Raw genomic sequence first — 21,645 nt, 5'->3', positions numbered from 1 at the left:
GATGATAATTTCGTCTTATTATCAACATTGTGTTGCTTAATATTTTTTTGAGGAAACGGTGATACATCTTTTCAGGATTCTTTGATGAATTTAATAAGATTTAAAAAACGCATTTATATGAAAATGAAATTTTGGTAACATTATAAATAAATGGAAGGTCATGACATCATTCCCACACTTCAATTTGAGTTATTTTTAAATAAAATGTTGTTACTTATATTATTTTATAATTACTCTAAAATATGAAAGATAGTAATAATAATATTATAGTAATCTTTTACTTGTAATGTAAGATTAACACAGCACGTTTCTGTAAATGAATACAGCAATTACTTTAGTTTAAAACAAAACACATTCAAAGGTCTTCACACTCCCTTTTTCCCCGGACCTCTCTTGGGGATCAGGTCAATATTGACCAGTCGGAAGACTTATTGAAAGAGCTGCCACAAAAGTAGGTCACGCGGTTGGTCAATGGTATGGATTTCTAGCATATCACACACACTCGCCAGAGAGAGAGAGAGAGAGAGAGAGAGAGAGAGAGAGAGAGAGAGAGAGAGAGAGAGAGAAGTAAATGAACAGAAATCAGAGCAAAGAGCCTAATTCTGTCCTTCTTTCTTTCTTCCATCCCTTCATGTGTTTCAATCCTCTCTTTCACCCCTCCTCTTTTCCCATTTCATCTCTGTTTCTGGAGGCACGGCACAGGCTCATATCAGAGATCAGAGCTGCTGTAGCTGTGTGTGTGTGTGTGTGTGTGTGTGTGTGTGTGTGTGTACACCTTTATGAGTTACAAAATGATGCATTGATCCACATTGTGCTTCCTTATCCACAGACTGTCAGCATGTACTGTACTATCATTGGTCAATGGACAGTCCATTTATGAGTTTGAGAGCTTTAAAATAAATTTTTTTGAGTGGGTGTCTGCATTTATTTCGTCTCGATATATGTGCGTGTATGTGGGAGGTGAGGTAAGTTTATCTTTGGGTATGTTCAGAATGGAACACTAACTATTTCTGAAAGAAAATAGCATGCAGTGTGTGTACAGTGCATATCAGTCTTCTGAATGTGCGAGTATCCGAATGATGCAACATTTGCCAGAACGTGCAACCAGAGCGCACTGTGTGAAATACTGAATCCAATAATGCAATGCGATCAACTTGACATTTTACAGCATTCTGACAAATGAACAAGAACAATGTTGTGGTGAGGAGAAGGGCAGGGCCGTGATAGCGATTGTTAAAGACCAGCGCAACACATCAGTCTCGAGTCCCATGGAGGAGCTCCGGAAGGATAAAAGGAGGAGAGATGACAGTGGGAGACGAGAGAGAGTGCCAGGCTTGGGACATTTATGTTGTTTTATTATGTTTATGCTGCAGTTGTCCGCGAGGGGCTGATGCTTACTTTCGTTTTGTTGTTTGTTAATTTCGTTATTAAACTTACATTGTTCGCCAGTTCCCGCCTTCTTCTTCTTATTTCTTCTTTGTAACAAATACCAACTGAAATCTCTTTTGACTTGGGAATTAAAAATGCTAAAAAACTGGATTTATTTATAAGATAATAACTGGATGGTGCTTGCTGAATTAAACATGCATGTTAATTAGACAACGATGCAGCTGTTTGAATTGTTCTTTTATAATTATAGCATATACTATGCACAGTATACTAGTAGTATTCCATTTTGAACATAATCATGGTGTATCTGTGAAGCCTTGCCACAACGATTATTACAGTTTGAGTCTCCTGCAAATATTTTTTACATGAATATTCATCCACATGAATGCGTATTTGTGAACATTTTACATTTGTGTGCGTTCCAGTGAGTAATAGCTTCCCCGTTTGTACTCGTGCGTGTGTGTGTATTTAAACGTGAGCGAGAGAGCGGCCGTGGGTGTGTACACACACCCTCCTGCTGATGAGGCCCAGTGCCAGAATCAATAGAGTGCTTCTGAGGCATCATACTGTAGTATGAGAGAGAGGCCGGAAGAGATTTTAATAAATACAGTGTGCATGAGAGCATGGCCTGACTTGTCACTGCAATCGCCCCAAATGGAAAAAAATCTCCTCCTTTTATGATCTATATGGATCTATAACACAATATTATAGCTTCAAAAAATTTCATCTTTTTAAATATTTTTTTTGTGTTTTCTACAGAATAAAACTCACAAGTTTAAAAAAAAAATGTTGTAAGTATAGTTTTTTTTTTTTTTTTACATACTTTACTCATTGAATCAATTATATAAAAAAATATATTAAGATAGAATAAGTGACAGTTTGACATGCCACAAATACCGCAGGAACTGTCATAAATGTCATTTTAAAAGGGCCATAACTTAAAGCTACAGTCTGTAGTTTTTCCTCTTTGTCGCCATCTCTGTTCGAAATCTGCAATTGCAGTTATTCGCGGAATTATCAACTTTACGTGCGTTGTGCCTCGGCACAGCGCAGATGAATCCAATGTTTTGAGGAGAATGTGCGGCTGTCAATCACCGCGCCGGTGTGGAAACTGTCATTCGGAATCACAGATTCTACTTTTTGGAAGTATGACCAACATAAGAATTTTCACCGGAAAATATCGTCTGAACAAGTAAGTATCATCTACTTTTGTTCTGACCAACTAATGGAAAAAAAGCATTGCAGTAAATTGCGCTGATTAAATCTAACAATCGATTATCATATCACGTCAAACCGTGCAAATTATACTTTGTTCTCAATTTTTTTATGTTAACAACATCAGCATTGCGTGACTACATTTAATGCCCTTCCGATATTTATCCTTGTTTTCGCATGGGCCCGGTTGCAGTCTCTTTTTTTCTGTAGCCACTCCGAAGTCCGAAGTCTTTTGCATTTTATAACGGGTGACTGGTGATTGTCGTTCGAACCTTTCTGGATCCGCCATCAAATTGATAAGTTTAATTATATCAAGTGCTGTGAGAAAAGGCTATAAATCTCCACCTCCAACATCCTCACACGCAATATAGCCTAATAGCCGAGACTCCTTCTTTATGTGTACAGATGTGACGTAATGACGCAAAGACATGCTCGAATTTCTTGCGGAAATCCACCAGTACCACTGGAATTAAAAACATTACAATCTTACCGTTTAGAATCGGGCTAAACCAAGCAGATAGTTTTGAACACTGGCTGGTTATGTACTTGCTCAAAAATGTATTTAGGATAATTTTTAACCTAAAAACGGGAGCTCTAGGCATCTCGAAAACACCGCGCTGATATTGATTCTCGTTTTAGTTCTCCTTTTGTATCCAAAGTCTGCTTGCCATGGTCCATAATGTTTGAACGAAACAACAACAGCGTGCAAATAGACATTGCGAACTACCGTCAGTCGCTTTGGTTACTATCAGACGGCTCTGGTTCATAGCTCTGGTTGCCATGGCAGTACGAGCGGAAACCAGGGACAACGCGGATATGACGCCATTGACGGCGACAAAATGGAAATAAAGAAACGGGACGTTTCTCGAATTAAATTACAAATTTCTCCTGGTTTGAAAGTTGTTGGAAACAGTCGGGATAATGCAAGTACACAACTAAAAAAAAAGATATAGCATAGATATAGTGATTTTTGCTATTTTTAAAGCAAAAAAGTTACATATTGTGGCTTTAAGAAAACAGGATTTTCTTTGTTCTTTTTGATGTAATACCACTGGCAAAATGGCCTTTCAATAAAACTTGGCAACCTATGCAGTAGAAAGACAAGAAAAAAATGTATTGGTGATACCTGACCATAGAAAACAGAGAAAAATGGCTGTTGTCTTCCCTTTTGCCAAATAGGATGGAAACCTGCAACACCCTTAATGCAAGTCCAAGGCCACGCCCACCAGTCTGCTATGGATATGCTTATCATCAAATACCGCATTGCTTTAGTAGAAAATACTTCTTAGCAAACTTTTAGTCACAATGGTGCCGACTTTTATTGTTCCTGGGTGCAATAACGTTTAGTGGGAGCAAGTTATTTTTGGTTTCCAGCAAGTTGCAGTCATTGGCTAAAGGCTGCAAAGAATCGTAAATACGGAGAGAACGCCGAGACGGAAAATCTATTTGAAAGTGGAAAATCATCCAGTTTGAAATGTTGACCATGTTTGTAGTCAATATTTCAAACCGGATGACTAAGCACACAGTGTTTTAGGGCAAACAGACGGGAAAAACTGAAAGAAAGCGCCCAACTCAACAAATCTGTAGTTTTCACGATAGCCCTGGAGCTGTAAAAATGACTTTTGCTGACAAATGTGAATTTCTCGGTCCAGGTAGAATGAAGAACGAGTAAACACTGTTTATTTACATATACTAATGACACTGTAACAATACAAAGAGGGTTGAAAATCGGTGAAGTTACACTTTAAGCTTCGATATGTGCAAAATGTTATTCAAAAATTCATATTACATTAACATATGATCACCCGTGTTTACTTATAAATGGCTATTTAGTTATCAGCAACTTCATGAATCAATCCTGAGTAATTTACAAATAAAAGTCTTAAAAGAGTACCAAAACAGCTGGCTTATTTGTAAAGGTCAGAAAGGGTGCAAAATTGCTTTTATAAAACTAAATTAAGACCATTAAATAACATTATGCAAAATATAAAAGTGTAGAATATAGCCCAGAAAATATGACAAATGATAATATACCTAAATGTAATAACCCAGAAAAAATATAAGGTGCAAACGGCTGATTTTCTGTATCATACCAGTAGGTAATACACCTTAAACCAAATTACACCTATAAACACTATATTCTGTCCTGCATTTCTTTATAGCTGCAATATTGTGATGTCAAATATGGCAGAAATGCTCGATAAGCACAATATAAATGCTTGTGCAATTTTAGTCGGAGTGGATCCCGCACAAAACAAAAGAAACTGTCACAGAGAGTCGGGCTTTAAGCTAACAGGCGCAAATGTGTTTTTCATCATTCATTTGGAGCGACTGAAGGTCCAAGAACAGCCCACTCTTTTTGGCTCTTTCTATCTCTTCCAGACTTGAACTTGGGAGGCCTTCTTGCACTTGACAGAACTTTCTAACATAAAAACCACTTTCCTAAAAAACCATCAAGCTGTCAAGTGAAGTGGAAAAATGAGAGAGATTACTGCATAAAGGCTGAGAAGGGGGACAAAGAGAAAGAAAGGAAAAGAGATGGAGGATGGCTCAAGATTCTCCTGCAGATAAAACACATAAAAGGTTCCAATGACTTTTTCATCACTTCAGACTTATTTATTCTTCTTTCTCTCGCTGTCTCTCTTTCTTTGTTTACTTAAGCATTTATCATTCACAATAAAAATGTGCTACTCAATTTCGAAGTGGCCACGATGGCTTATTCTACAAGAATGTACAAACTATATATTCTATCCCCTAAACCTACCACTAATCCTGATTAATTTTAACAACGTGATATAATGAGTATTTGTATTTCCTATTGACAGCATTGTTGTTGTTTTTTAACTCTTAATACTAATGTAATAAATGTCTAATAAAGGTCGGTTTAAAGCACTTAATTAATGATATTTTCCGATATTTCGTGACCTAATCTAAAGTGAGAACTAATTACGGTTAATAAGTTGTTAGCAAAGCATTATCTAACTCTTTATAAATGAGCTAATTAAACAATAATAATTAGTTAATTACAGTGGCAATGAACGAAGAACTCACTGTTTGTATATAGTCTATTAATGTATTAACTACAGTTTATAAATTAATTAACTATAAACTAATAGTTTGCACATGATTTTTATAATAAGCATACAGTAATAAAGTATTTACAGTGTTACCAGATCACAATATGAGCTCAAACATTTCTCATTAAACTCTCCCAAACTCAAATGATCTCAGCTGTACTATACACATTCATTTCACATCTTTACTCATACTATACGTCTCATTTACACCTTTTTACATCTATTATGGAAATATAGGAGAAACATCCGAGACAAAGACAGCCAAGAACTCTATTAAGTCTCCTGAGCTCTGAATGAGCAAACCGAGCGATAAAATGTTCCTCTGGGTAATTAGTATTCTTATGAAACATTTGTGATAGGCAGAGCCTTCGATTGAATTCATTTGCTGCTGCTGCGTTTGCATTTCGTGCAAATAGATGTGCTCATAATAAGACGATCAAGGGTTTTTCTTATTACAGTCAACATCTAACATGATGACTTACACGCTCATGGCGGGATGGGGGCGGATGAACGAAACGTGTATGGCTGTGTGCGCGCTTTTACAGAGTGAATATTCTTTGCACTAAGAGAAAGGAAGTGGAACTACAGCAAAGTGACTCCCCTTGCATTCAACATCTATGATGTCATAATCACTCGCATCAAAGGCATTCCGTTCGCCACGGCAACTGTCATTCTCCCTGGAGGCGTCATTAAAACAGAACACACCAAACCGAGCTGAGCAAGAGCTTACGGAGAAACTTCAAAACACACACACACACACACACTGCAACCAAACAATGTTAGAGTGGGACAGCAAGTTTGTACTGAACCTAAAAAGGAGTGACATAGTAAAACATTCACATACACACATACACACACACACGTGCCTGCAGACATTCATACGGCACGATCGCACACACACACACATGCTCAGAGACACTAAAAGACACTATAAATAGGCCAGCTCTAATGTGGTGCTGTGTAGTTCTTGCCCTTGGGTACAAGGCTCTTCCAGAAAGAAAGAGAGAGAGATGAAGAGGAAAAGGAAGGAAGAGTATGAGAAGCGAGGGAACGGTATTGAAAATGCAAGCCAAAAAAGAAGAGTTAGCGCTTTTTGAGGGATATCTTTTTGAGATATGCGACAAAAAAATACACGGAAATAAATCTTCTAGCCAAACCTTTAAATGTACAATGTATTACATATAAATTGGGTAGTTGACTATTTTTTATTTGATCAAAGTACAGTAAAACCCTAATATTTTGAAATATTTTTTTACACTTTAATTTATAAAATATATAACAGTTTTCTGTTTTAATAGATTTTAAAATTAATGTATAAAATACATGTAATTTATTCCTGTAATAACAGGATAATCACAAAAGTGTGATCCATCAGAAATCATTCTAATATGCTGATTTTTTATATTATCAATGTAGAAAACAGTTGTTCTGTTTAATATTTTTGTGGAAACAGTAGCACATTTTCAGGTTACAGAAGATCAGCATTTATTTTAAATAGAAATCTTTTGTAACATTTTAAACATATGTACTGTACTTTTGATCAATTTAATGCATCCTATAATGCATCCTGAATTAATATAAGCTATAAAAATAACACCAAAATGCATATAATATGCTATAATAGCATATCACATGGAAAACTTCCCAAAAGTATTTTATGCCAACTACCCATTTGTTGTAGCGTGCATGTGTTTTTTTTTGCATGTTTATGTTTGTGTTTGACGGTGATGACCTACCCCAGGTAGCGTCTTCTGCTCGTGAAGCGCGGTCTGAGCTTTTAGCGCCGATTCTCTTGCACAGTATGTGAGGAAGGCACAGCCTGAGAGAGGAAATAACAGAGACAGAGATAAATTAAAGACAGGTCAGAGAGGTTGAGACACAAGCAGGTGTCCGTTTGAGTGGAGCTGGGCTCTCTACCTTCATATTGTTTTTGCCAAACCAGGAAAGAAACACAACATTATTACATTTGTGAAGCAGACACAGAGACATAAAAGAAAGAAGAGAGATGAAGATGTTCTGAGCACATGCCCAGAGCCATACACACTTATGCTCCCCAGAGAAAGATGGAGAATGTGCGCAAATACAAGTGTGTGTGTGTATGTGGAAGAAAATATGCAGCTTCTTTTAATTTTCTGGCTACACGGCCTTGCTGGTATCAACATTTAACAGTGTATGAATGTGCATGCTTGCTCATTAATTTGACAGACAATAAGGATGCACTGTTTGGGATTTTTTGGCCAATAAAAATTGCTGATCATTATTTTTTGTAAAAAATAGCATTCATACTAGCACTTTTCAGAATATTATCTGCTTTAAGTACACTCAGGCTTGAACATTTTTATGTACAAAAACCTGCTTGGTTTGAAATCACAGCGTAAAAAATAAAAAAAAATAATAAAAATAAATATATATTTTATTACAGATATATTATTACATGAAAAAAATATATATATAATTATTTATTTTATTTTTTTACTGGCAATAACATTTTTACTGGCTGCAATAATAAAAACAAAAAATTCTCATCAAATTTTAAATGTGTTATAATTGTACAATTCATTAATAATTTATCATAACAATTTATTTTAAATAAATGTTTTGGTTTTGTTATATTTGCAATAACAATTGTAACTCCATGAAAAAAAATCATTAATATTCATTAGTCATGTGAATGATGCTTCTGGGATTTCAACTAAATACTAGGCATCTATATAGGTAATATTATCAGCCAATTAAATGATCAGAATTCACAACCACAATATTCAATACATTACAGAGCACCAAAAACACATGTACTTGTGTACATCAACAAATGTGAGATTTAAGAGACAATGCAGCACTGGTCCAAAAGGGCAAGAGGCAGTTCCTTAAAAAACAAGATTTGCAAATAGCAGGAGTGAATTAACAAAATTGACTGCATGATGAAAGGATAAGCCAAACAACGACAACAGCAACAACAAAAAGTTATGGAGGAAATCTGTAAGAAGAAAGAATGAGATGGCAAGAAAGTTCATCAGTCTGATGCGATAGGATCTTTTCTCAGCTTTCATGGCCTGCTGCAACTCACGCCTCAGTCTTTAAGTTCAGTGTGACAAGACGACAATCTTCCTGTCCCTCCTTGGAACATCTGCCCTAACGTGCATCAATGTGAGTTTGTGTTAACATCCAGCTCTTCGAACAAGCACTCACACTCATACGATGCTAATCTCACCCCGCTAAAGTAGTTTGCTAAAAACAACCATGAATCTTTTCAGCGTCAACTTAATCAAAAAATCCCACTGGGATAGGAATTGAGTGGAATAACCACTGAACAAAAGCTGAAACGATTAGCGTCGCATTTGTACATGAGGTAAGCAAATTTGAATATGCAAAAGAATGTTAATGGATGCTAATGTTTATGCTAATCTTGCATTAATATTAAAAAAATGCTAATATATTAATATGCTGAGTAAACATGATAATCTGCCGCTGACATTTCCGCCTGCATGCTAATAGTGTCACAAACGACGATAAGATGGAAAGACTGATTGCTAACCAAAATGGAAAATTAAAACAAATTTTTTTTTCAAACAAACCCTTGTTGCAGCAAGGTGCTAATCTTTTCTTTTCAACAAAAAAGAAACATAAAACCATTTTGGTGATGAAAGAAAACTAATCAAAATCATATACAAAAATGTACCATGTTAACCACAGCTTCTGCAGTTATTGTTAAAAAAAACCTGTAAAATTATGAAAATTTTATATGAGATTTTAGTAGCATTTTACAATAAAGTTTTGTCCGTTACCCTTGGTTAAATATAAGAGTTAACATGAACTAAAAATGAAAAATACTTCTACAGCATTTATTAATCTCAGGCCCTGTTTACACCTGTTATTAAGATGCGTTTTGGCCGATCGGATCACAAGTAGACGAGGGAGACACATTCTCGTTTACACCTGGTGTTTTAATACGTCATTTGTCCACTTTCAACCACTTCTGTCCTGATTTCTTCGAGGGGAGGGTCTATAATGGGCGGGTAAATTATTGTTTTTTTCAGATCTTTCGATCTAATGCACAAAATAAGCTTGCGCAATTTGCATATGAACGCGCCCGGAGACGACGGAAAAACACACAGAGTGCAGCAGCTTTCGTTTCTGCTCGGATAGCTGCGAGTGTTTGAAATCAGGAATGGAGAGAACATTGTGCTTGGTACGTTTTTTCGTCTTCAAACCAAGCTTGGGTCTCAAGCCGACAAAGTTTAAATCCCACCTGGCTATACCGCGCTTCCCATAGCGTTTATGCATTAGGTCAGTTGGCAGTTAGTAGACGGTCTTTTGTGGCTGTTTGAACGCATTCGACCACATGAGCGTCTACAGCACCAAAGCAATTCGGTCAAATGCGTTTTCGACTACCTCTGGAAGTGGTCGAAAGTGGACAAGCTCAAAATGTTTTAGACCCCATTTACACCTGCATTTAGCGTCGTCCACTTGTGATCCGATCGACCAAAACGCTTCTTAATACCAGGTGTAAACAGGATCCGAGACTCGAACTCGGTCGAAGCGCTGCCCACAAGGCTATCGGCTCCGTCTAGTAGCTAACTACTTTAGTAGCTATTTTAATGGATACTAAAAAGAAAAGTGGCCTCAGAAAGGCCGCAGGGACGCTAAACACACACAAGGGACACACGCACTGACGTTCACACACACACGGGCCCCCTGAGGCTAGAGCATGAATCAGCAATATTCTTCCCCGCTGTCCACTCTGTGTGTTTAACCCTGGCCAGGTTGGGTGAGCGCATGTACGCTTGCGTATATGTGTGTGTGCGTCGATGTGTGTGTCTCCCGCAGTCCTGCCTGGGATTTTTAATTAACTCTGACTCATTAGCGTTGGGGAGAGCTCAGTGTGACAGCTTGGCGTGCTCCTCTGAGGGCCTGTCATGTTATAGAACGGGCTAGAGCTCTCATGGGACACTTGTGCATGCTTCCCTGTCCCACTTGACAAGCACCGGGGCGCACACACAGGCAAACGCGCACACATATACGGGATGAACGGAAAGATAATGGAGAACCTCTATTTGTTTGTCCTCTAAAAGCAATATTGTTTCTTTCCGTCTGGTCAAAACAGCACTTTAAAGACAACAGAGAGAAAATGCAAGGGAGAAAAGAAAATACAAAAGTACAAAGGGAGCAGGGAAGATAAAACACAACGGTCGGATGGTAATGGAGGGGTTTGTCAGAGGCGTAGGTTTCTTTTGAACATCAGGGCACGTCTCAAAGTACTCTGGAAAAATAAAACAAACAAACAAACAAATAAAAAATGAATTTGAGAAACTTCCAGTGGTTCTTAACTGTTTTTGCTTCAAAATCCAGATTTTATATTAGACATCAAATGGCAACCACAGAAGCAACATTTTTATCTTACAAAACCAAACGGAATGTTCTTGCAATTAAAAAAAAAGAAATAATATTACTATAAAATGCATAAACCCAGGAATGCAGAAATATGCTAATTTGGTGCTCAAGAAACATTTTTTATTATTATTTCATTTTTTATGTTGAAAACAGTTGTGCTGTTTAATATTTTTGTGGAAACTGTGATACATTTTCAAGATTCTTTGATGAATAGAAAGAAAGAAAAAAAATACAGCATTTATTTGAAATGGATAATCTTTGGTAAAACATTTGTAAAAAAAATTTAGTGATCCCAAACTGTTGAACTGTAGTGTATATAATTTAACTAGAAAGTTTCATACCAAGTGATGAATTTGCACCAAAATATTTACAAGCCAATTCATACTAAATTCTTGACTTAAATTTATAAAACAAGACAGAAGCATGATTGGGGGGACAATTCACTCCGTCATGCATGCTGTGAAAATTGCAGCACAAGAGAGAAGAAAGGATGAAGGAAAGAAGGAGAAAGGGAAGTAAAGAAAAGATAAGATCACCAGGATTCCCTTTCAGTCAGTCACTACGAGTTAGGTCAGTGACTGACGAAATAGGGGTTTTGCTAGAGAGCCCTATCATCTTCGAGTATTAGAAAACGAGCCAATGGTTTTTGCATCGCGACCTCTGCCCCACCGCGTTGGTATAAAAGGAGCCGTGAGTGCAATCTTGCATTATGTTTCTGCTTCGGAGCCGAAGTGTTTATGTGCTTTCTTCGTCTTCTACAGCAACGCGTGTCTCTCTTCAGTTGGTGTGATGGTGCGTTTCAGCAGGTTCACGGTCCTGCTGCTCGTCTGTGCAGTGACTTTGCACGCGGCTCGTGTTTCCCCCTGGGTGCTTCAGCACTTCTAAAGAGAGCTTTACTTTTTTCTAAAAGAGCTGCACGGGCACGTCTTTTTAAAGATGTCTTGCCTGTGTGTTTCTGGATGTGGGCACATGGTCACGAGCGCTGCCTAGCGTGTTTGGGCTTTAATCACACTCAGGCAGCACTCGTGGATGAGTCATGTTCTCATTGTGGGAACATGACCATCGTGGTGTTAAGATCAAGACTCAATGACCTCCATGGAGTTAGGACCTCGCTTCTCGCGGCCCGGTGGCGTCCTCCACCTTCTCTGCTCTCGACGGCGCGGCAGCCAAAGGGTACACTGGGGTCCTGGTATGCGGGTGGCTGGGAGAACTCGTTTGTTCTATCTGCGCTGCAGAGAGCTCCCTTCGAGCCATTGCACTCAGTCGAGCTAAAGTACCTCTCCATGAAGACGGCGCTCCTGGTTGCTTTGGCCTCCATCAAGAGGGTAGGGGACCTGCAGGCATTTTCGGTTGACGCAGCATGCCTGGAATTCAGGCCGGCTAACTCTCACGTCATCTTGAGACCCCGGCCTGGATATGTGCCCAAGGTTCCCACCACTCCCTTCAGAGATCAGGTGGTGAACCTGCAAGCGCTGCCCTTGGAGGAGGCAGACCCAGCCTTGGCACTGCTCTGTCCAGTACGCGCCCTTTGTGCTTACATAGACAGAATGCGGTGTTTCAGGACCTCAGTCCAGCTCTTTGTCTGTTACGGTGGGAAGCTGAAGGGAAAGGCTCTCTCCAAGCAGAGGTTGTCTCACTGGATAGTGGACGCCATTGTCTTGGTTTACCAGGCACAGAGCCTGGTTGGTCAGCCCTCGTGATCGGTTAGGTGCCTCCATGTGCATGGTTCCCCGGTTGGGCAACCCCCATATGTGTATTTCCACGGAAAGTCTCCTCCGAGCACGTGTCTTTTTCTCGGCAAGACTCCTCTTACCATCTCGAGGTTGCATAGCTCAAGACACTGGAAGACAGCCACAGTAGCGAGATTAGATTGGAACCCCCATTTCGTCAGTCACTGACGTAACCTGTAGTGACTGACTGAAAGGGAACGTCTCGGTTACGTATGTAACCCTCGTTCCCTGAAGGAGGGAACGGAGACGTTACGTCCGCATGCCACTTCCGCTGTAGATCAAGACTCTACAACGGCCGGGGCGCACAGTCCCCCTCCTTCCGCTGCTGAAACGGCCGGGGCGCACAGTCTCGGCTCCTCAGCAGGTAACATAATGCGAGATAGCACTCTCGGCTCCTTTTTATACCATTGGCTCGTTTTCTAATACTCGAAGATGATAGGGCTCTCTAGCAAAACCCCCATTTTGTCAGTCACTGACGTAACGTCTCCGTTCCCTCCTTCAGGGAACGAGGGTTACAAATGTAACCGAGATGTTCTGTGAACACTCTCCACTAGTGTCCTACACTAGCGTCTTATCTCTCCTTCTGCAGACACCCTTAAGGGATGGACACATGGACACACACACACAAAGCTGGAGATACAGAAGCAAAGTAAATAAGCAGAAAGAATGATAGAGAAACAATTAAATTAATCTTAAATGCTCATGATACAAATCATCCGAAGTTAACAAAATGTGGCCAAAGTGTCTTTACTCAACTGTCACCACCCTGGATGCTTTCAGAAAAGTTTTTTTTATTTTTATTTTTTTAGGTCAGCAATTAAATGAATCAGTGTTTCTACCCTATAAAATTCAAAATCAACTAGTGAAATCTAAACTGGATTACAAATACATTTAGCCTTATCTTGAAATACAATAATGATGAATTAGTCGCATTAATGTAGCTGTTCGTCACCAAAATAAACCAATATTTTTATGTGCTGGCATCAAGGGATGACTAGTTGGGAGGAGTGACTCCCATTCTTGGGGTTACTAGTGCTAACTTTCTGTCTCCACACGTTTTCCAGTATATGTTATTTTAACAACAGACTGAAGGGTTGTGACTTCCATAGACCATATGCTTGACTTAAATGTGCATATTTAGGAATTGTTTTTGAAAACGCCATCCTACGAAGCCCTTTATCAGTTGCACATTACTGGTGACACATATCTTGTGTATTTCAGCACTGCATCCCAGTCACCATGGTGATCACTGGCCCTGACTCTATTCACAGTGCCTTGGTCAGACTTTGTGATGAGCAATTGCAAAAAAAAAAAAAAAAGAAGGATTTCATGAAGGAAATACTCGTGCTTGCAAGGCTGCAAAAGATTAGTATTATAGTTTAGACAAGCTTAGGTTTTAGTCAGTAGTTGCTGTGTCATGGCATTCAGAACATCTCGTGTTCAGTCTCACTGCATGAGAACCAACACATGCATCACGGTTCTTTCAGTTTAAAGATGCAAGAAAGAAGGGGCCGATTCTATATGTGAAATAATGCAAGGCCAATCATAATTGAGCATGTACATATTATAATGACATCATCATTGTTAAATCGATTGCAATGATAATGGAAGCATGGAAACAAAGTTTAAGTGGTTCGGGCTGAATTAATTGTAGAGAAAAAAAAGAAGAAGAGGAATTTCAATACAGTGTTCACCTTGTAATCACTGTAATAACTTGCATTGCTCAGAGTTATAACTTCACACATCTTTTCATGTAATATTACACAAAAAATATTTGTAACACTTTTAAAGAGAAGTAAAACACATTGCCACATGTTGTTGTTCTACTCCTCTGAATGAACTGGAATTCTTCAGCTTTTTCACATTTTAAAGAATGCTTAGAAAATGTCAATAACACAAATACAGTTGTAACCTGTAAACAAATCCCTCCAAATACATACAAATTTTGATCTGTAAATGTAAATATCAATGTTCTGTAACCACAGACATTGCAATTTAAGTATAGTACATGCACAGAACAGTGTAGGCTATATCTCGAATCAAAAGTGGTGGTTTCAGTAGCCGTTTTACTATTGAATTAGTATTTCACTAGAAGCCTTCTGGTTTTTATTTGCACAACAGGTTTCGAGAGTAAAGGAGAGGGCAATGGAATAATGCAGGCGTCATTTATAATAATTGGGATTCATGATATGAATAATAAATTATAGCTGCTCCTTCACTTGTTTTTGCTTATTACTGTCATTATTTATACCTGCCACTGCAAATAATCCAATTGATCATCTGGCCAAAGAAGCATTCATCTTCAAAAGTTTCTGTGAGGGCAATAACCCAAGACAGTTTTGACAATAATCACTGGTGCACCAAAAACAACCAAATAACAAACTGGCACAAACACACCAGGTAAGAGGAGACATTTCCAGCTGTGGTTTGTGTGTACTCAAATCAATATGTGCTGATCAAACATTTATTGTTCTAAAAAGTGTTTCCAAGCACTGTCATGTTTGTTCACGTCATTTTAGTTGCCGTGCCTGTGTCTGCAATAGTGTTCATCGCTTTTGTGGTGGCAGAGATTGAGCAAAGGTAGTAGTACCAAATTCCCAAGGTTTTCCCTCCTCCCTTTAACATGAGTATCCCTGTACACCATGGGTAATTTGAATAAACTGTCCTCCAAAAGTCTGAGAATTCAAGGTCTCCTGAAATACTCCAGGACACCTTTGCGCCGCTCCGCTCCGCCCTACCCCCACCTCCAAACAACATGTCTTCTTAAAATATTTAATTGGACGCAGTAACCCCCTGATTAAATAAAAATGCACTTTGAAGACAGCAATATGAGCTCAGAGAGTAATCTGAGAGAGAGAAAGAGAAAGTAAGAGAGAACGAGATCTTCAATTACTGTGCCGAAACCATGTCAAGCTTTTCTTTTTTGATTCAATAAAATAGGCCTTAAATATTCAGGAGCTGTTTCTGGGACTAATGAGTCCTCTCCTTGAGTGACATTATTCCAGTGGAATGAAGTGGTAGTGTGAGGGAATATTTGAGGAGGTCGGTGGATGCATTTCTAATGGGCTTTAATACTAAACCTGGGTTCCCCTCTGCTGAATCCCTTGCCAGGGAGAAAAAGAAGAACCTTGAGATGGCATATGAGCTGAACTCCCCAATGACATGACATACACTACCATTGAAATGTGACATTTTTTCCAACATTTTCAGAAAGAAAGAAAGACAGACAGACAGACAGACAGACATAAATACAGACAGACATAAAGACAGAAAGACAAACAGTCAGACAGACAGACACAAAGACAGACAGAATGACAAAGAAAGACAGACAAACAGAAAGACAGACACAAAGAAAGATAGACAGAATGACAGAAAGAAAGACAATCAGACAGAAATACAGAAAGACAGACAAAAAGAAAGACAGACACAAAGAAAGACAGACAGACAGACAGACAGACAAACAGACAGAAAGACAGACAGACAGACAGACAGACAGACAGACAGACAGACAGAGAGAAAGAAAGAACTCTATTCACTTATATTGTCTTTAGAAAAGGAAAAAGAAAGGAAAGCCGAGGGGCACGAGGAATGGAGACGAGCGCAGAACGGAGGACAGGAGAAAAGAGGAACGGCTGTAAGTTCTGTGAATCGATTGGTGCAGGAAAAAGCCTGGGCTCTAATGTGTTGCATGTGAAGGATTTACTGTGGAGCAGAGCTACTGAATCAATGGTGTAGAAAACGCATCATTAGGACACAGTCCCCCCCCCCCCCAACTCCATACTCCCAAAGGACCCAGAGACAGTATGAACACACACTACAGTACATGCAATAAATACAGCTCCACACTCTTCCACCACCATGTGTGTTAACAGTCTCACAAGTAACTAATTTACTTGTTTGCTCACACAACTATACACATGCATTAACGTACAATACATAGGGACTATAAACACAAACCTACACGTGCACAGACATCCGCTGGGACAGCGGCGCAATCACATTCACGACACGACAATTTTACATTTATGCTCATGAATACATCTTCACACATCCGATACATACCGTGTAACACTATAAGGCAGGTCTTTCAATTTCTCTCTACCTTCTTTTCTCAAACGCACACACTGCTTAATTCAACCAAGCCTTTTTGAATTGAATTTACATCACCTTTTGGACAGATAATAGAAAATTCAGTCGTGTGGTGTTCAAAAGTGGACAGTCAATTACATCCTGGCTCTGTGGGGCTTCACCGAAGTATCAAGGATAAGCCCGTCTGCCAGGCTCTGAAATACAAGAACTGAAGGTTGCACTAAAAGAGGGTAGAAAATATCTTTGGCTCACCAAATATAGTATTGTTAGAGCAAAGATGTGAGGGAGTGTGTGTTTAATACCGAGAGCTTGTTAGCGAGATGTCATGTAGGAAAGCAGTAAAGTCAAGGTTTACGTAAATGTGCTGCCAAGCCACGGGACTAATCAAAGCCAGTAATGTGGCATTTCACAGCGGTTTACAAATCAACGTCCTTCCCACTGGCAGGGTCGGAGAGATGGACAATGCTACGAGTGGGCTTTAGCCCTGAAAGTTTTCATGCACGACCATTTCATGCACGACCACTAATAAAATCATTCAGAGCTGCAATCTGCTCTATAAATCATCTGTAGAGTAACAAGCCAAACTTTTGACTTTTGGTATATTCTGCAACAAAGTGAAAGCTCATTTAAATGATTGTGCGCACTTTCAGTTCTGCAGACAACCTTTTGACTTTTTGGTCAGATCCATCTAGATGAAGTACTGAATATTTCAAAGGCATAACTCTGATAACAAAGTGGAATGTACAATTGCGCTTGAAGAGTTTGCAAATTCAAGACACGAGACTGACAACTCGAGGTTCTTGCAAGTCTTTTATTAAGACACAATGCCATGAACCTTGCGATATGTGACAAATCCAGAGAATAACCGACATACATTACACTTCAAAACTTTGTCAGTTTAAAAAAAAAGAAAGAAATGAATACATTTATTCAGTAAGAATGCATTAAAACTGTCTTATGTTACAAAACATTTTTATTTCAAATAAAGAATGGCTGTTCTTTTGAACTTTTCCTGAAAAAAGTAAAGTATCAATACTGTATTTAACAGCACAACTGTTTTTAACATTAATTATTAATAATAATAAATGTTTCTTGAGCATCAAATCAGCATATTAGAATGATTTCTGAAGCATCATGTGACACTGAAGACTGAAGTAATGATGCTGAAAATTCAGCTTTGGCATCACAGGAATAAATTAAAACAAATATTAAAATTATAAAATCAATAGAAAACTGATTTTTTCAATTGTTATAATATTTCACAATATTACTGCTTTTATATATTTTTATCAAATAAATGCAGCCTTGGTGAGCATAAGAGACTTCTTTCACAAACATTTAAAAATTGTACCGACTCTAAACGGTAGTTTACTGTAGGCTATATACACAATGTGCGTTGGACTACGGAAAGCTAAATGGGACAGAGTTTTTCTAGTTTTTTAACAACCATATTTTGAAGTAAACACTTTGAGAGTGTCTGAGACTGAGATTGAAAAGGTGAGAGGGACTTTTTAATTGTAGCCACACTTATATTTCCAGTATTAGCATAAAAATTTGAATTAATTTTTTTACTTTTATACCTACACTCATTCGTACATATATAATTATCTAACAATGTCTAACAGTATATATACACATGCATCAGAGTATTCAACAGCATTATGTGATGGAAATGTCATTTTAAACATTTTTGGAAAATAATGGCTGACTCTCTTGTTAAGTCTATTTTCATAGCTAACATTTAAGGCTGAAATAATGAAATAACATTTTCACACAAAATTGATGAAAAATAATAAAATCTATACAAAAAAGACATTTAAAAAGTAGGAAAAAGTAAATTATGTTTTAATGTTACCTTAACATAACTAAATACAGTTGAAATATGTTATTTTTAATTAAAAAAATGATAAAATCAACCCTTGTGACCATTAAAGTGCCTAAAGTTGAAGAAACACCCACATATAAAGCATACACTGATGGATACCTTTCTTTAAGTATTACAGACATACGCATCCACAGAGGTCCGGCTTTTGAGACGTACCCAAGATCCACCTGCTAGAGCTGAAGCGCAGACAGACCAGAGAGCAGAGACCGTCCTGCCGAAAGCGAGCGAGCGCATGGCAGGGTGACCGGCCTGTCCGTCTGCACCTCTCACCCTCTCTGTGCCGTCCTTGCATTGACACCAGCAGACACAAACAGCTCCTTAATATTCCCCCACGGTCCTCTTGTCTCATCCCGTCAGTGTCCCGCTGTCCTCCTGGCCGCGTGGACAAAAGGGACGGGACGTTCCGGGTGGAGGACATGAATCATTATGCTTCCTCTTTCCGGGACCGCTCGCATGCCCATTGATTCTACCGACTTAATTGGCTTTATTAGCCAAGACGGGAAGCCGGTGAGGGGCTTCTGCGGCGTCTCCGTCTGCACCCCCCTCTCCTCCTCCATCCTTCCGCCCAGTCCTCCTCAGGAGAAACCCAGCGTAATTGTTTTCCCTCTATCTTCTGTGTCATTGTCGGATGGGTCCAGGGGGATTATTAGTAACCCTGGGTCCCTCAATAATTCATCCTAAGCTATTTATACACAAATGGAGAGTCCTTTAAACTCTCCCTCAGTGAGCTTATCTACTGTTCAGATGGAAAGAGAGAGCGAGAGGGAGGGAGAGAATCCAAAGAGATTGTAAAGGGTGCAGAGAGCGAGTGAGAAAGCGAGGGAGAGCGATGTGTACCTTTTTTCAGCAGAGACACAATGACCTGTTTCTCCAGTGTTTTCGAGTTTCAAGGTGACGCTGGCATACTCTCTCCCTTCTCGCCTGCCAACCCCAACAAAAGTGCCATCTCGGGAATACGCTCGCTCACACAACGCTCATTAATGGCTTCTAATCTGCCAGCTTTTCTACCCATTTAACGCAATTAAGACGTTTACTAAAGCTAACATGGACCGGCAATCAACTCCAAGGACACAGCAAACGTGCATAATAGGATTTGTAAACAGACAATGTTTTATCAAACGCACGCTCCATAACGTTTCCAATGTGAGCGCGGCCCAGACAGGAAGTCAAGCTGACTCTCTGCAGGAAACAGAGCATTATGGCTGCTCTCCTAAAATCCTGCACATGCACACAGACGAAGGCCCTCGCGGCTGCTTCACGCTGATACCCATGTTCCTCACTCTTTTAAAAAGAGGACAGCTAAGCTGCTCAGGGTGAGGAGGCCCACGGTTTCTACAATCCTCAAAACTCGTCATATTTATCCGTTTGGCAGAGCAACCCTATGCTATCTTTCTCTCCTTGAATAAGTAGGACTGCAGAGCTTCAATTTCAAGTCTTTTTTTGTGAATTTAATGCCCTCGGGCAGGGCATCCGAGGTAGTGTAGCAGCGTGCAACTACACGTGGGTATGACATGGGAATTAAAAGAGAGAATACTTTGCATAGACTATAATTTGCCTACTAAAAGGAGCATTGTTAGCCAGTCATCGTTATCAGTGTCATCAAAGCCTGGGACAATATGGTTCTCTACAGAACATTATGGCTTTGTAATAATGTAGTCTGCTACCTCCAGACAGGTCTAAATATGTCTGCATCGACTGGAGGTCTCCAGGGAAAACAGAGTCATAGATTGAAACTAACGAAAGACACTTTCTTAAAAAAAGCAAACAAAACAAAAAAACAAAGCAAAAGTACACTGTTTATTTCGTAAAGATGAAGAGTCTAATATTTATGCCAGTAGAATTGCAAAAATAATTTTTTCCAAACAGAATCAAATATGATTGTAATTTAAAGAAATTCATATAACTGTAACTAGAAAGCCACAGAACGATAGATAGAATGAACGAATGATAAGATAGATATCTATAAGATAGATAGAACAAATGAACAAACAAACGATAGATGGATAGATAGAGCAAATGATAGTTAAATGGATAGAACAAACAAACGACAGATAGATGGATAGAAGTTAGAACAAATGAACGATAGACAGATAAATAGATAGATAGATAAATAGAACAAATTAACAAACAAATGACAGATAGATGGATAGAACAAACTAATGAGATAGATAGATAGATAGATAGAACAAACGAACAAACGACAGTGCGCGTGAACGACCAACCGATAGATAGATAGATAGATAGATAGATAGATAGACAAACAGATAGAACAAACAAACAACAGTAGATAGATGGATAGAACAAACAAATGAATGATAGAAAAATATGTAAATAAAATAATAGAACAATATATAGATAGAACGACAGATGGAACAATAGAATGATAGGGTGTGGCCAATTCAAATTCCAACATAAACAAATAAAGATAAGTCACAAATATTTCATTATATTATAGTAGATGTTTTACCGCTAGCAAATTATTTTAAGAACGCTCTTAAAAAAAAAGTCACAAGTGAACTTAATTAACTGAATTAATATTTTATTCTTTTAGATGAACAGGTATTATAGACATCTCGCGGTTCAATCTGAACCCTGCCAAAATAAACAAAAGAGCTCTTTTTTTGTGCCACCCTGGTGGACCCCGCTGACCAGGCATCTCGAAAGGGGGAGGGATAGCGCAGTAGATTCACTGGAGATTATTATTATTTAAAACCTCTGCTAATAAGCTTTGCCATGCTGGGAATGGGCTGGTGGGGTGAGGAAAGGGTGATCTCTGGGGCCATTAAATTGCAAATGAGTGATGATGTGCTAGAGAGCCCAGCCCCCCCACCGATCACGAGCCACTGCTGCAGACATAAGGGCCTCTCAT

At 38.8% G+C, this 21,645-nt stretch overlaps 1 protein-coding gene across 9 annotated transcripts in view; it reads right to left on the bottom strand.

Annotated features, from left to right (window-relative positions):
• Positions 1 to 21,645, bottom strand: part of celf4 (CUGBP, Elav-like family member 4) — a 100,739-nt gene that overhangs the window by 67,128 nt on the left and 11,966 nt on the right. For all 9 annotated transcript variants that reach the window (XM_082140328.1, XM_082140326.1, XM_082140323.1 and 6 more), the window contains exon 2: positions 7,418 to 7,500. In XM_082140328.1, the coding sequence (XP_081996454.1) occupies positions 7,418 to 7,500 (83 nt within the window). The remainder of the gene's footprint in view (positions 1 to 7,417; positions 7,501 to 21,645) is intronic.

This window comes from Leuciscus leuciscus, assembly GCF_965113295.1.
Source record: "Leuciscus leuciscus genome assembly, chromosome: 16".
NCBI lineage: Eukaryota > Metazoa > Chordata > Actinopteri > Cypriniformes > Leuciscidae > Leuciscus > Leuciscus leuciscus.
Note: the sequence above shows the minus strand (reverse complement) of the source record. Positions and strands in the feature narration are given on the sequence as shown.